The sequence below is a fragment of the Pteropus medius genome, unplaced genomic scaffold (assembly GCF_902729225.1).
Source record: "Pteropus medius unplaced genomic scaffold, Ma_sr-lr_union100, whole genome shotgun sequence".
Taxonomy (NCBI): Eukaryota; Metazoa; Chordata; class Mammalia; order Chiroptera; family Pteropodidae; genus Pteropus; species Pteropus medius.
In genome coordinates this window covers 35,263,318-35,278,241 of record NW_024354875.1, presented here as the reverse complement: position 1 = coordinate 35,278,241, position 14,924 = coordinate 35,263,318, and the positions used below count along the sequence as shown (strand labels likewise).

The following is a 14,924-nucleotide window of genomic DNA, read 5'->3' as shown; positions in this document are numbered from 1 at the left end:
TTACCTTTCAGATTATTAGACGTGGGAGGGACCTTTCTTGAGTTGTTACGAAAGTTAACTAAGAACTAGAGAAACGGTTTAAAATATATATAATTCCTTCTCATACACAAGGCCCAATAAACCATAAACTCTAGAAATTAGTCAGTATCACCCAACCAAAGCCTGGATTAACAAACGAAGCATATCCTGAGAACACAGAATCCACCCCACCCCCACCCAAGCCCCAACCCTCAAAAAACACCTGTTTGCCTCCCAAGTACCTCTGACCTCAGACAAACCGCAGAACACTGCTGTATAGAACAGAGTGCCTTTAGGGACCCTCCGGCAAAGCTGAGACGTCCAGGAACTACATACTCTTCCCAGGGTGGGGATTGAGGGGCTCTCGATCCAGGCAGTGGGATCCTGTATGCTGCTATCCACCTCTCAGAACCTCCAGAGGAAGTGGGGCTTCCCTTTGGCTTCTGATCTCGGCCTGACCTTACCTGGGACCCCCGGGTACACCACTTAAAGATGGAGTGTTTAGGAAGCAGGGGTCGCAGACAGCCACCTCCAGGTTCGGGGAAAGGGTAAGGGGGCACGGGGTGGGGGCGACTCTTACCCAGAGGCTGCTAAGCTGGAGGCATGGGTCGGCCGGGGCCGCTGCTGTAATCCATTAGGCGCTGCCGCGCTACGCGCACTCTGGGCGGCAGAGACCCGCTCATGTCGGAGAAGGAGCCACGTGGGAACCGCGCGGCTACGGCACCCGGAGCCGGCTCGCTGCTCCCGGCAGGCGGTGTCGGCGCCAGCGGGGGCCTCGGCGCCTGGGGCTCCTTCCGGGCTCTCCCGCCCGCTGGACTCCCCACCCGCTCCTGAGGCCGCTGCGGCCCGGCAGAGCGGAGCGGCGGTGGGGCCAAGTTGGGCGCCGGGAGGGAGCTGAAGCCGCCGCGGACCCCGCACTCCCGCAGCCGCCGAGTGTATCCCACCTCTGCAGAGACAAAGATTAGAAAAAGAGGGGGTGAGGCTCTAGGAAGGCAGAATGCGGGGGGAAATTCGCCTGGGAAATCAGGAAAAAGGCCGTGAAGGCGAGCGGCGCCTGCACATGACCAGCCGCAGCCAATGACAACCGCAAATAGGTCATAAAAAGGTCTATTACCAAGTTGTAAATTTTCTTCAAACAAAAAGGAATTTACTGCAATTCCTTGCGGATTTTGCACGTACAGCTCGCAAGCGCCATGTTTTTTCTTCTCTTTCCTCTCCTGTTCTCTCCCTCGCTCTTTCTCTCCCTCTTTCCCTCCCCTCTTCCTCCCTCCTCTTCTTCCTCTAAGCCGGTCTCCTCTGCTCTTTCTGCCTCTTTTGCCTCCATGGTTCCTGACTCTCGCCCGCGCTCGCTCGCGCGCTCTCTCTCCTTTTCTAGGATTTTCTTTTCTTTTTTTCCCCATTTTTTTGTCTTGGCGCTAAACCTCTGCTCAATTTGACACTGTGTTAGAGGGAAAATTAGTGCGGTGTACTGGTGCTTGGATTGGTGATCCTGGCAGTCACTTCTCTCCAAGTCTCCTCTTACTGGGGGCACTGGGCTTCTCCTCCCCTCTCCTGACAAAAAAAGGCCCGCTCTGGGAGGCAGCCAAGCATTTTCTGGAGGGTTTGCCCCTCTCATCTGGCAAGCCAGCATCAGTGATCTTGCACAGAAAACCTAGGATCTGCAGGCCAAGAAATAGAGTGCTCTCCTCCCTAATCCCTCTCCAATATTAATTGGGGTCCTTCCCATTTGGGGTAATTTCTGCGGTAGGAGTGTCGCCAACCAGCTCAAAGGCTGGAAATGGTTTTAGGTACTTGTCAACTACTCCAAGATAGCAGTTTGAGCTCCCAATACCTGGCCTTTATTTTGGCAGAAACATCCTCCTGGGCAGTTCTGGGTTAGAAGAGAAGCAATCTTTCTGGACCCCTTATGACACCTCTTGCTTTAAGTCTCCCCTAAGTGCAATTATTTCTATGGAATTTAATTCTGGTTTCTGCCCTCTTGCCCAAGTATTTGTCCATCGAAAAACCTGCTCAATTCAATATCGAAGAGGAGAGACTTCATTTATTCAGGAAAAAGAGCGACTCCTCAGTTTCACCCTTGGGGAAAAAAAAGTCATTTTTCTTCAAAAGCAGGAGTCACATTCCCTTCGCACTACTGATAGGAGCTGCTCCAGTGAATCTCCACTGAAAGTAAATGTCCTTGGCTGGCCCCAACAGTCCCTACATCATTAATGCATGGGCATGGCCATCTAGGCTTCAGAACCCGCCTAAAAGAGGTAAGTCCTCTCCCCATCCTTTCAAGGACACTGTCTTTAGACTTCTAGTAGTACGTTTATAAATATTTGCATTGGGTGTTTATGTGTAAGTTCTCCACTATTAACATCCTCACACCTAATAAGTACCTAAGTGGATGTGGACTTAAGCAGGAAGTGCATAGTACCCTCTGGAACAGGTCATTTGTATTCCTTGAAAAAGTTCCGATGACCTTGGATGTTTCTGATTAAGGGACTTCTGTTGCCATCTGTCAGCAAAAGTCATATTCTTTCTAGTGAAAGTCAGTGGGTTTTAACTTTGTTGGAGGGAATCTTAGCAGCAGCCAGGGTCCATTAAAATGTCCTCTCTCTACCCCTATCCATCCTTAGATGCCCAAGTTTTCAGTAAACACAGGGGAAGCAGAGGACACAAGCTTGGATGTGAAACAGCAATATCTTCTGCATTGAAGAATAATAAAACAATGTTTTTAATTATACAAGAAAATGGGGCAAGTTGTTGGGCCCTCCCAAACTAGAACGCTTGGCACTGGTCAATACATGGGGAATTGAACAGATTGTTCAATTCTAAAATTTTCTGAGACATAATCTCAATTGTCAATTTTCCTCTACCCAGATAAAAGCAGAGCTTTATGACCCTCCTTTTCAGCTTGGGAAAGAAAGGCTGGAAAAAGACTCTTTGCGCTGAAAAGGCAGCCATATTTGCACCACCACCACTACCACTCCACTCTGTGCAGAGGTAAGGGATATACTGGGCTTTGTGGAACCTCACAAAATGGGAACTCACAAAATGGCAGTCCTTGAACTGACTTTTCTCTAGGAACCATTGAGACCTACACCCTCTTTTGTTTCTGGTCCTTGCAAACAGAGAAACTAAATCACTTAGAAGGCTTGGTTCTTTCATTCAGTGTTAACATTAAAGGGTCCTATTTTTCTCTAAACAGTTTACAGACCTCTCTAAGCAGATTCCCTAAGCAGTCCAGGGTAGAGAAGCAGTTGCTTGGGTTTGCAAAGGGTTTTCTGAAGGTTTATGCAAATTTCTGTAGCAAAAATGTTTTCTTGTTTGTTGCCTGCAACCCTCGGATATTTACAGATTTGAGCCAATTACAAGGGTATCTTCTACACTTGTCACTTTGAGTCTGTCTGCACGAAACACCAAGATGGGGGGTTTCTAGCCACCGTGAGGAAAAGGTGATGACTGTGTGTGATGTGTAATTCCACGAGCTCTTTATTTGGAGATAAATCTATGCTTTTCTCAGCTACAAAAGGAAACATTTATGACCAACACTTTGTGCACACGTGCAATCTATGTATATGTACAAATCCACCAAATATATACCAAAAATTACCAAATTTGTATACGTACAAATACTCTCAAATACACCAGTAATTGCAGCAGTCTTTTTCTGTACACGAGCTATGATTTTACCATGCGGTTAGAAGGATGTTGAGGCCAGAAGGTACAGCATTTATAGAACGACACAGAACGCAGAGGAAACAAGGACATTTTTACCTCCCCTTCCTTCCTTGATTTCCACATCCGTCATGTACAAGGTCCCCCACTGATAGTCTTGCCCAAATCGGTGGCTCTAAAAGTGATATTTGGGGAGTATTCTTGAATGAGACAACAAATTTTGCTAATAGAGGAGTCCCTTAAATGGAGGAGGGCAGCTGAAATTTAGCCAGCACCAGTCTTTAGCCAAGTTATTCCCCCGCCCCCAGGCTGTTCCCTAGCCACACTTTTCGGCACTTGGCATCCTTGCTCTGTATCAGCCAACAGCAGAGGCTCAGGCAGCACACAGAGCAAAACGTTTCCAAATCCAGCATGCACGTTTGCAGCTGTCTCCTCTCATGCAAATGTTTCTTAAGCCCTGAGCCACCTGTGACTTAAAATTGTCTTTCCTGGCTCAGGTCAACAAATGCCATAGCTACTGCCTCTTCCTTGGATAGAAAGTCAGGTGGTGCTTTGCTTCTGGCCTGATCAGTACCAACATTCCCCTGGTCCACCAATGCCTGAGGGGGTGATCTAGGCCTTATACTACAAGATTCCATTTTCTTACCTTTGCAATAAATGCCAGTCTAGAAATTAAAATATACGTCTTTATAAACACACTTAGAAAAAGCAGAGAGCTCTTCAATGTCTATCTGACAAAGATGCTTTCCCTTTTACTGGGAGAAATGTTAGTTTACTTGAATTTCTCCTATTGTCGCCCTCCCCTCTTCCCCCTCCTCTTCTCTCATAAAATGGCAGCTGCAGGAGCAGCCTGGTATGGAAAATGGATATCTTGTTAATAACAGATCCCCAAACCCAGCATCAATGCAGACTCCGCGGAATAAGCTGTGGTGTAACCTGGACTCTGGGTCCTCCCACACTGGGTTGATTCGAGTCCTCTGTGAAGTTCAAAGCTTTCACAGTACCTTAGCAAGGTTACTTAGAGCAAGATGAAGCTAGGATAGCCTAGCCAGTCCTCTCTGGGATGAAAGAGAGCGAGCGCCCCCTCCCCTACATGTATTTATTTATTTTTATAGTATGAGTGCATGTAACCCCCTCTTTTTTTAAAAAAAAAAAAATCAAATAGAAGCTTTAGCAGAACATTGCTTTGTGTGAGCCCAGGTAATCCTTCCAACTCAGGAAAAGGGTTATTTGTACGCTCAAAGACATAGCTCTAGAAAAATTCTTTTTTTTTTTTTTTTTTTTTCAAGGAGCTAGCTATGTTCTGGAGCGGTTGTTTACACTCATTTTTCTGCATTTGCTCTCAAGGCTTGTTTCAAAAGAGTGAGACCATCCTGGAGAACAACAGAGGACTGACGTACCAACCGACATCTGAAACGCACACAGCAAGTTGGCTCAAAATGGGTGTGCAAATAGAGTGAAGGGAATACAAATAAATATGGCACCTACTCAAAAACTGGAATCACAGCAGTGGCTACAGCCTAGAGACTTAGCAGTTTCAGACAATACCAAACGCAGTTCAAAATGAAAGCAAGTTGAGAAAGGAGAGGCATTCCACAGAGCAACTTGCCAGAGTGAAAAGTTAATGAATGAAAATGTTATAATTAGCTTTTCAAGTATTCATTCACTCTAATTAAATTGCCATAATTTGTATAGACTATAGAAAAGTTATTAAATGTCAACTTTGACATTGCCCTGAAACTTGTCACTGGCCCAACATTCCTCAAGTTTAAGGAAGCTGCAGAGCCAGGACTACACTCTTCAACTAACATGTGCTTTTCAAATATTTGGCCCAAACTTTTCCCAGAGATTCTACATTTATAAAGAAACCTTTTAGAAGTAAACAAAAAGCACCCGAACCATTATTATAAAAGCAGAAAGAAAAAAACATAAATAATACATTTTAATCAAATAAAATAAAGTAAATATTTTGCAGGCATAATTTTTTAAAAAAATTAATAGACTTCTTTTAATTTACTCACCATAAAGAAAAGATTTAAAATGTTCAAGTGCACTTGTTTGATTAATAAAGCATTTTACGTTCAATTATTTAGTGCTAATCATTAGGAAGTTTACGTTGTTGAGGCAAATCACCAGCTCAGACATTGAAAACTACCATTATAAAAATGTCGCTACAAGGTCAGTATCAAATCTCCCTCACATAAGACAGCTCAAGGACTGCTTCTATGAAATACTAGAAACTTTTTAAAAAATCCCTCTCAAAGCGCAGAAATCTCAAGAGCAGTGACATGAAGGTAGCTTGAAATATAGGTAAAGTCTTTCCGACAAAGAAAATAGGTGATGTCCACCAGCATATGTTGATCATTAGCTTTAATAGTCTATGATAAAATTTTAAAGGTAGAATTTAATTCGTCGGGCCTTCAGCTCTGTCTTCCTCCAACGCTTGGGCTTCCTTTTTAGTTTCCCCATCCTTCACCTCCTGTCGGGAAACCGGGAATTTGTCCTTGTTGTTCTCCTTTTTCCATTTCATTCTCCTGTTCTGGAACCAGATTTTTACCTGTCTCTCCGTGAGAGCTAAGGCATGGGAAACCTCGATTCTTCTCTTTCTGGTCAGGTAAGGGTTAAAAAGGAATTCCTTTTCCAGCTCTAGGGTTTGGAAACGACTGTAGGTTTGTCTTCCTCTTCGTCTACCAGGAGCTGCTGATTAAAACCAAAAAAAGAGAAAGAGAGAAATAAACGTCTTAAAAATGTAACGGTGCCTCTGCAGATTGCTGGAGGTTTCTGGAATGAGTCTAAAGGATGGAATATATATAACTCTCTTTAGCTCTGGTATATACAGAATATACAAGCAAGAGACAGAGTGAAGGTCGTCATAGTTACTCTGTGCCCATCATCTTTACGTGGTTTCTACCTTCAGGGAGGAGAGTCTGTATTACTTTATGAACAACAGCCACTGTAGCTGTGCAAGAAGTAGGAGAGGGAGAAGAAAAGGGAGTTTTAAAGCTAGAACGTGAACGATTTCTTCCCCTGTCCCCGCTTAAAAAAAAAAAAAAACAACAACAAAAAACTTGCATCCCAACCTTGTGGTCTCATCCAGGGAAACATTTGAGAAGGAGACGAGCTCTGATTTAAGTGGTCTGGGTCCTCGCCAATATTACCACTGGACGATTTACAGTCAGGATATTGTACCAGCTCGGCCTCTTGCTGGGTCGTAAAAATCGGCTGTCTCTGTAAGTTATCGTATCCGTAAAACTTCGCGGGCTCCCGGTGACAGGCAATCCCGCCGCAGGGGGGAGGCGGAGGATGCGGAGGAGGAGGGGGGACGGCTTGGTAGGCTGCAGCCGGGCTGCCCCCGCCGGGGTGGAAGTAGTCCTGGCCGGGACCCGGGCCGCCCCCACCACCGCAACCAGGCCCGGCGGGCGGTGGCGATGGGTGCGGGTGCGCGTGCGCCTGCGGGGGCGCGTGCGGGAAGCCGGCGGCGCTGTTGCCATAGAGCTGCAGGGCGGCGGCGTGGCGGCCGCCGACCTCAGGCGCGAAGTGACAGTCGTAGTAAGTGGGATTGATGGCCTCGCTTGCCGCCGCCGCTGCCGCTGCGGCCGCCGCCTTGTACTTGGAGTACAGCGGGTTCACGAAGTACGAGCTCATCGGGGCGGCGGCGGCAGCCGGCGACCGAGGTAGGGCGGCCCCGGGCAGGCGGGCGGCGCGGAGCAGACAGGGAGCGCGCCTCAGCGCGGCCGCACTGCCGCGGGGGCCTCTGGGGCGGCTGCTTGCGCCGCTGGGGCCGCCGGGTTACGTTGCTGCTGCCGCCCGCGCGTTGCCTCTCAGCCTCAGCAGCCGCAGGCGCTGGGATACTGGGCGCTCATGCCCGGGTCTCGCGCTTGCCGCCTTGGCCTCGCGTCGCCTCCCTCGCGGGGCTTGGGGCCTTACCCAGCCCCCACGCTCACCGCCCGCCTGGCCTCTCCCAGCGCGCGCCGGCTCGGCCGCAATATAATCGCCGACGCCCCGGGTGACCTGCCCTGCTGCCTTCAGTTTCCTCTCAGGCAGCAGGCGGCCCTGTGCGCATAGGGACAAGAAAAAAGTGCGCCCGGCCCACGGGGACACTCTTTGGCTTCGGTTTACAAACCCCCACTCTGGAGGGAAAAGAAAAAAAACACCCTCTGCCCGCCACCTCTCACCTCGCCCCCCCTCACGGCCCCCTCCCACTGTTCTCGCCGCCGCCGCCGAGGCTGCCGCCCCGGTGCGCACCGGCGAGGCATTTTCGCACCACGCCACTGCGCGGAGAGGGAGCGAGATGGGGGCGAGATAACCGCGCGGAGGGATCCGTGCGGAGGCGACACCAATGTTCCCGACGGGGCGCCTCACGCTCGTCGGGAGATGCCTCCGCCGGCCTTAAAGGGGGCCCATAAAGCCGCACCGCCAAGGGCTCGCTGTGCCCGTGGGGCCAGGGAATGTGGGCTGCGGCCAGCAGGGCGGGGGCGCGTCAGTACCTTACACTTGGTGGTGGTGGTGGTGGTGGAGGGGGTGTGAGGAGGCCACTCCCAGGAGGCTGCAGAGTAAATTACTACCTCCCTCGGCTCCTGGAGCAATCCCGCAGAAGTTGCCTCTGGCTTTTGCACCTCTAGACACTCGGGCGCAACCCAGAGCACAGGGCAAGCAGTGTAGAGGGGCTGGACCGAACTTTAAGGGTTGGGTCCATCCAAATGGTTTGATACAAGGCCACAAGGGTGACCCCCAAACCTGGCATTATCAAAGCGAATCTAAGTCTTTTCCAGCCGAGCGGGCCTTGTGGAAATGAGATGTACATTTACCCTTGACGCACTGCACGCCTGGCTGAGGCTCCTAGGTTAATTGATATTTAATGGAAATCATGCCCATGAATATAGTTTCCATCATTTCACCCTTGATAGACGTCAGCACCAGGCGCAGGGGGGAGGCTGAAGAATGTGGGGAGGGAGGCATTAGCATTGCTGAGGAAGTAAATAGAAAAGCGGACAGAAATGTTTCAAGGCGGGAAGGAGGACTCATGCTGGGGTGCGTGTTATTTCCTCAGGCAGGACGCGCGGCTCCCGGGTCTCAGCCCTGGTACGAAGCGAACCAGGGCAGGCGGTGGCCCCAGACAGAGCACGGGGCGGGGGCCGACTCCCCGAGCTCCTCTCCCTCACCCCCACAAACCTCCATGCCTGTGTTCGGATCCCTCCGGTTCTAGGCAGCTGCAGGAGGCGTCCATCTCACGCTAAGGATTCTAGTTCATCCGCCAAACCTGTGTAATTACTGCAGAGAACAGGCGCTGGGCTCTGCTTTAAAAGTTAGTAAGTTTTCAAAAGGAAAAAGAAGGTTCATCTTAACTTGTGAGCGAGGGGAAGAGAAACGTCCCGACTCATGTGAGCAAGTCGAATGTGAATCAGCAAAATATTCCTGAGTTTGAAGCTCTCTCTAAAGCCGCTTGGCGTTACACCACAGACAGCCCTCTCTCCTCCACATATTTATCCCTTCTCTACTCTCGTTTTAATGTCCAATAACTGTAATAGGTCTCTGTTGAGTGAGTTTTCCCTTGCCTACTTGGCCTTTTTCTTGGACTTTTTGCGTGATCGAGCCCCTTTCCTTTGGGTGATAATCCACTGTTGTAAGGGCGCCAGGCACACCGGCCTTGGGAACCAGCCTGGAAAACACGCCCTGAGTCCATTCAGGGTTCCACCGCTAACGCTGAAACACACTATGACGGCTTTTCACGCCAAATACAAATGTCTAAAAATCTCAGATAGCCCCCAAAGGCGCAGCAGGCGAGTGATTTCAAGTACGCCCCAGCCTGTGAGTGCGATCCTGAGGTCAGTCCGAGTGGACTGCATGTTATATTTTGCAAATGGAGAAAATAAGGTCGAAATGGAAAGGCATAACAAGATAAGACTCTTTCAATTATTTTTATAGGGAATGGATGGAAATGGTTAAGATAAACGGATTGCTAATAAAGCTCCAGGTGAAAAAGGCATGCTTTATTTAATTTTTAAATTAGTAGAGTGTAGGAGATTTGTTGCGGGGCTGGTGGAAGGTAGGGGGTGTTTTGAGTGTTTGTTTTCTGCGGGTTATCTCCAGGTAAAACTTCCTTTAGATCCTAAGGCGAACGAACAGATTCTGACAGTTAACGATTTGTATTTCAGTCTTGCCTAAATCCAATTAAAAGAGTATTATTTTCAACAAAACCTTGGAACTAACTTTGTAATTGTGCCTTTTTTTATTTCACCGTTTGGGCTGTGTTTTATGCGTGTGCGCGCGCGGCACGCGCATTTAAACACTCGATAAAAGAGTGGGGTTTGAAATTGGGGGAAAAGAAGAGTGAGCCCAGATCTTAATAATGCAAAGCACCATCTAGAACTGTGTAATTCCTGTGGATGAAAAAGAAATACATACTACAAAATTCATTTCTACACATTCTGGCCTAATTAAAAAAATGTTATTACAACAAGTTTCCTCTTGGGACAAAACACTTAGTTTTTCTTTCAAGCATTTTGTTTATAATCTGAATGGAAAAAGAGCGCGATTAACTTCGCAAATAAAGATCTATGCTTTTACAAGCTTCTATTTTGATTGAATGCATTAACTTACCATAACGTATTATATAGTTTCAGCTGTGCCATAGTCTAAATTTTCTGAAATCCTGACTAAACCAAAATTTTATACAGAAAAAATATGGCTGCAGAATTTAATAGTGCACATTGCTTCTTTTTTTTGTTAAGTTTATCCTAATTTGAAATTTAAAATACGATTGTAAATATTCCTAATCAAAACCTTCCTCCACTGTACAACTCCTGCTTTACGAGATCACAAAGTGGAGCAACGGCGCTCTCTAGTGGCCAAATGCCACCTAGAGTCGACAGAGCTTGACTTCCCTTTATTGTACTCAAACCAATTCTAATCTTGTTCTTTAGTTTGCGGCTTGGATCGCTAACACTTATGATGCTTCATCCTTTTGTTTGTCAAAAAGTCAGCTACAGCAAACAGGGGCTCCTGAATGCCAAAGATACCTGTGCTCCCAAGAGCTTCCAGTAGTATATTTTTCAAAAATTTCCGGTTTTTCTTTTGCCAGACAGTAGGTCCCCATTCTACAGTAACCCATAACTATAGGAGGATGAACTAGATTTATCAAAAATCACAACTTTCTAAATCTCAATTGCAACAGGATATTCACCCAGAAGGGCCAGGCAAAAACTAAGAAATCATAGAAGTTATTATTTTTCTTTTAAAATTGTTAGTGTTGAATCATGAATGAATATTTGCTATTTTAAATTTGTAATTTTAATGCTTCAGGCCCATTTCGCTGGGCAAGGGTGGGGAGGCTTATAGAAACCAAATTAAAGGTTTTTTTGCTAGATCTCGAGTAGTTGTCTGGAAAGGCCCTGTTGGGCTGTGTTTATTAGAACATCTATGCACCATAAATGAGGCTTTAAATTTATATCAAAAGTCACAGAATAAAATGAATTAACTAAGCATTCCATTTGAATTTTTTTTTTAAAGCGAAGATTTTAATCAGCTTAGATGTTTTCTGTGAGGTTAATCTTTTTTTCTCATTTTCAAAAACGCTTTCCTCCAATTCAGCAGTAACTATTGTATTTTCTATAAGCAAATAGATATAATTTCCAACGATATTTTTGCTATGAAGTTTGGAGTCCAGGGCCAGATATTTCCGTAAAAGGCATTTAAGTAAGTTCATCTTTTGCCGCAAACCATGTGGCTGAGAAACCCTGGGCCTGAGTAAATGACCCAAGATCACTAACTCTCCCACCCCCAAATAAGAAGCTGATTTAAAAAAAAAAAACAAACAAGCTAGACTACAGCCACAATCAAATATTATAAAGAGCCACCCACTGTAGGCTAATTCTAATAACCAAACCATTTTAAAAATCAAAAATACATCATCTCCTCCTTCATACCCACCCCCATTTCAATTTCCTAGGTGCTCACACCACCGGGGCCTCCCAAGCCCCTGTCTTCTTGGTCCAACGCAGTCTTGTTTATATTTTATTGTCCAGATTTTAAGACCCAGTTTTGTCTGCATTTTCCTTTCCTCCTACAAACACAAACATCAAAATGAGATGGTTTCAAAGCGAAGCGCCGGGCCTGTCGTAAACTCATTACCTCCAGACGTCTCGCCAGCTCGATGGCTTTATGACACCTTGGCTCTTCCTGTTTTCAAAGAGCCCTAGGTATCGGGTTGGTCGCAGGGGCGGGGGTACGCAGCACCTTCTGCCGGATCTGGGCCTTGGCTTTCCCTCCCAGCCCCCCTTTCCCCTCTTTTATCATGAACCCCCAAACTCTGGCATCGTCCCCCCACCTCTCCCGCCTTCCGCCTAGCCCAGGCTGCCCGGCGCCTCCGCCTCTCTTGCCCACAAAAGCTGTGCTGGGCCCGAACTCTCGCTTACAATGACCTTCATTTTAGCCTCTGAATGCGGCCCTCAGAAGGGCCAAGCTGGGGGCTAACCGCTCACAGAAACTGGATGGGGGAGGGGCTGTGGGTGGGGGTAACTGGGGAGAAGAGCCTTGACCATTTTGATCTGCTAAGGTCACTTTGGGGCTTCTGTGGGGAGGGGCGAAATCTCACAGTCTGACCGCTCAGCACTCCCGTAGCCAGCCAGACCTGCCGAGCTGGAGAAGTTGCTCGAGAGTGCAGAGTTGCCTTTCCCTTGTTTGGAGAGAGTGGGGGTGGATGGCTGGGACTAAATGATCAGAGGGAGACTTGGGGTACGGTGTGCCAATGCCTCAGCAAGAGGGTGCCTGGTTTCTGGGGCCCCTGGGTTCCTCTGGGCACTACTGCGAGGCTGACATTGGATCCAGGGCAGGGTTTGCTGAGGAAACACGCTGGGGGATAAACGGGCTGCCACTCGCACCTAGGGGCCGTGCTCTAGACTGGGTCTTCCCACACAAAAGGAGACTCCGAGGCACATCAGAGGGACCACTCAGGTGGGAGGACTCTGGATTTTTAGCAGTGTCTCCCTCCCAGGGATGGGGGAGAAGTCCCGTGAGAGTGATATTTCGCAGAGAGACAGAGAAAGCAGGCACACAGTGTTCAGGGCCAGCGTCTGGGCTCTGTTTGTTCAGGTCAGCATTTATTGGTAAAAAGCGGTAACGTTTACAACTGGTCCTCAGGCAGAAACCGGGAGGGCCACATGAGCTGGAGACAGCAGCGCCACCAGTACACTGAGAATAACCCCCCAGCCCACCCGAGGCCCCGGGCTCCTCTTTCTGCCTCCTTCCAGGTCTCAGTTGAGGGCCCGCGTGCTCCCTGAAGAAAGGGCTTTCATAACCGGTGGGCTACCCGGCCAGGCCTCGGCGAGCCTCCGCACTGTTGCTCTGCCTTCATTCGGGGAAGTGGGGCACGCGTGGCCCCAGCTTGAGCAGCGCTGGGAGCTAAACTACAGCAATTTTCAGAAACATGGAGGACATTTACAAAGGAGAAGGCTGCTCAAGCCAGCGTGCACTCACAAAATACAGCATTTCCTAAGGAACCAACGGGGTAGGAAAGAGAGGGCGCGGTACAGGGCAAAACCCCAAAGCCACTTGGTTTCTCCAACACATAAGCGAGCAAATAGTCCCCCGAAATACCTCACAGAGACCAACCACACAGTCATTTCTACCTAGAAAAGGGGATGAAATATCCAAATCGCTGGAGAGTTTCTGGAAACCAAGCACCCACAAAGAAAACAAAACAAAACAAAACCGCACTGCCTTTGCAAAGCAGAGCGGTCCAGCCGGCGCCGCCCGGGGTCAGTCTCCTTTGGGGCATTTCTCCTTGCTCAGCTTTTTCATTTTCATCCTACGATTCTGAAACCAGATTTTGACTTGTCTCTCTGTGAGGTTCAGAATCCTCGCCACCTCGTAGCGCCGGTCCCGGGTGAGGTACATGTTGAAGAGGAATTCCTTCTCCAGCTCCAGCGTCTGGTATTTGGTGTAGGGACAGCGCTTTTTCCGGGTGGAGCGAGCGTGGATCCAGTTTGCGGCAGGGTTGTCTATGAAGAGGGGGGTTTGGAGACGGGGAGCGAGGGGCGGAGGGCAGGCAGGGAGAGACGACAGGGTTGGAGAGAGAGGTCGTTAAATTAATTTCACCAAGGATGGTCGCTTTTCACAACTTGGGGAATTATCATAAAAAGCCTTAATGCCTGCGCTCTGTTTACCGTACAAACCGCGCGCCCAGAGTAGGTGGTTATGGGAAGCTTTTTTATGGATGTGTGTTGCTCGCCTAAGCTAAGGTAGGCGTCTAGACGTTTTTATAGGTTAGTAAAACTATCAGTTTTGCACATTCGAGCCTTACAGGTTTCAGCAATAAATCAGGGGGCAATTTCTTTTGCACTTACTTGGGTCAAGTTGCTGTTGTGGCGGTTGCGGATGCTGTTTCTCTTCTTCCTTCAGCGGGCAGCCTGGGCTCGGGTGGTCGCTGCAAGCCGAGGGCTCCGACGCTGTCCCGGTCCCGATCCCTGCCCCAGGCCGGGTTCTCCCAGCTGCCGCTGCCGCCTTGTCCCGTAGGAACGAGTTGCACGAGAACTCGGGGCCGCCGCTCCCCTGGGACTCCCGGGCCACGGAGCACTCAGTCTGTTTGGAGGAGGAAGACGAGGAAGTGGAAGAGGAGGTGGAGGTGGCGGCGGTGGGGGTCGGGGCCGCTCCGGTTTCAGGCTTAATCCCGTAGTGGCGCCTGTTGGGTGGGCCGCCTGAGCCAGGGCTGGGACCAGGGCCCGGACCACCGCCGCCTCCGCCGCCGCTGCCGCCGCCGCCCGCGCCGCCCGGGAAGCCGGGCAGCGGTTCCATCCACGAACGCATATAGCGGCCAGGCTCGGAGGCAGCGGCGGCCAGGGGCGGCGGGGGCACGTACGGGTGGTAGAGGCCACTCATCGCCGCCGCCGCTGGGGGCTGGGCGGGCACCGCGGACCACGAGGCGGAGAACACGGCCGATTTGGGGGCAAAACTACACGAGGCAAACTCGGCGGCGGCGGCGGCTGGGCTGTCGGCCACACCTGCGGGCCTGCCCTGCGCGCCGGGCCCAGGAGGTCCGAAGCGCGCGGCGAACACCTCGTCGCCCTCATGGCCTATGAGCGAGTCCACGTAGTAGTTGCTGAGGGTGCCACTGGAGGACATTTTGAGGCGCCGTGCGCTCCCACCCAAGGTTACACTGCCCGCCGCGGCGTCGCTCCCGGCCGGCGCCGGAGCCGCCGACTAGTTCGCAGGCTGCAGCCTCCACCATTGGTCGCGCGGCCCACGTG

General features: G+C 49.6%; 2 protein-coding genes and 1 long non-coding RNA gene across 8 annotated transcripts; 1 reads left to right on the top strand and 2 right to left on the bottom strand.

The window, feature by feature from the left end:
* The first annotated feature begins 281 nt into the window (after positions 1 to 281).
* On the top strand, positions 282 to 5,421 carry LOC120597073 (uncharacterized). Of its 5 annotated transcripts, none has more exons than XR_005651329.1 (4): positions 282 to 553; positions 2,006 to 2,273; positions 2,884 to 3,006; positions 5,029 to 5,421. It is a non-coding gene; the product is annotated as an uncharacterized LOC120597073 (long non-coding RNA). The 5 variants fall into 5 exon arrangements; XR_005651327.1 differs by having other exon boundaries at positions 283 to 566; XR_005651326.1 differs by lacking the exon at positions 282 to 553 and adding an exon at positions 858 to 994.
* On the bottom strand, positions 4,946 to 8,133 carry HOXD8 (homeobox D8). Of its 2 annotated transcripts, none has more exons than XM_039855756.1 (2): positions 6,762 to 8,133; positions 4,946 to 6,378 (listed from the first exon to the last, which is right to left on the bottom strand). In XM_039855756.1, exons 1-2 carry the CDS (start codon positions 7,324 to 7,326, stop codon positions 6,086 to 6,088), a joined length of 858 nt encoding a protein of 285 aa, XP_039711690.1. In that variant the 5' UTR covers positions 7,327 to 8,133; the 3' UTR covers positions 4,946 to 6,085. The 2 variants fall into 2 exon arrangements, with proteins under 2 accessions (XP_039711690.1, XP_039711689.1); XM_039855755.1 differs by having other exon boundaries at positions 6,035 to 6,381; positions 6,762 to 8,126.
* Positions 8,134 to 12,738: 4,605 nt separating this feature from the next.
* On the bottom strand, positions 12,739 to 14,924 carry HOXD9 (homeobox D9). Its single transcript, XM_039855752.1, has 2 exons — positions 14,025 to 14,924; positions 12,739 to 13,679 (listed from the first exon to the last, which is right to left on the bottom strand). Exons 1-2 carry the CDS (start codon positions 14,797 to 14,799, stop codon positions 13,438 to 13,440), a joined length of 1,017 nt encoding a protein of 338 aa, XP_039711686.1. The 5' UTR covers positions 14,800 to 14,924; the 3' UTR covers positions 12,739 to 13,437.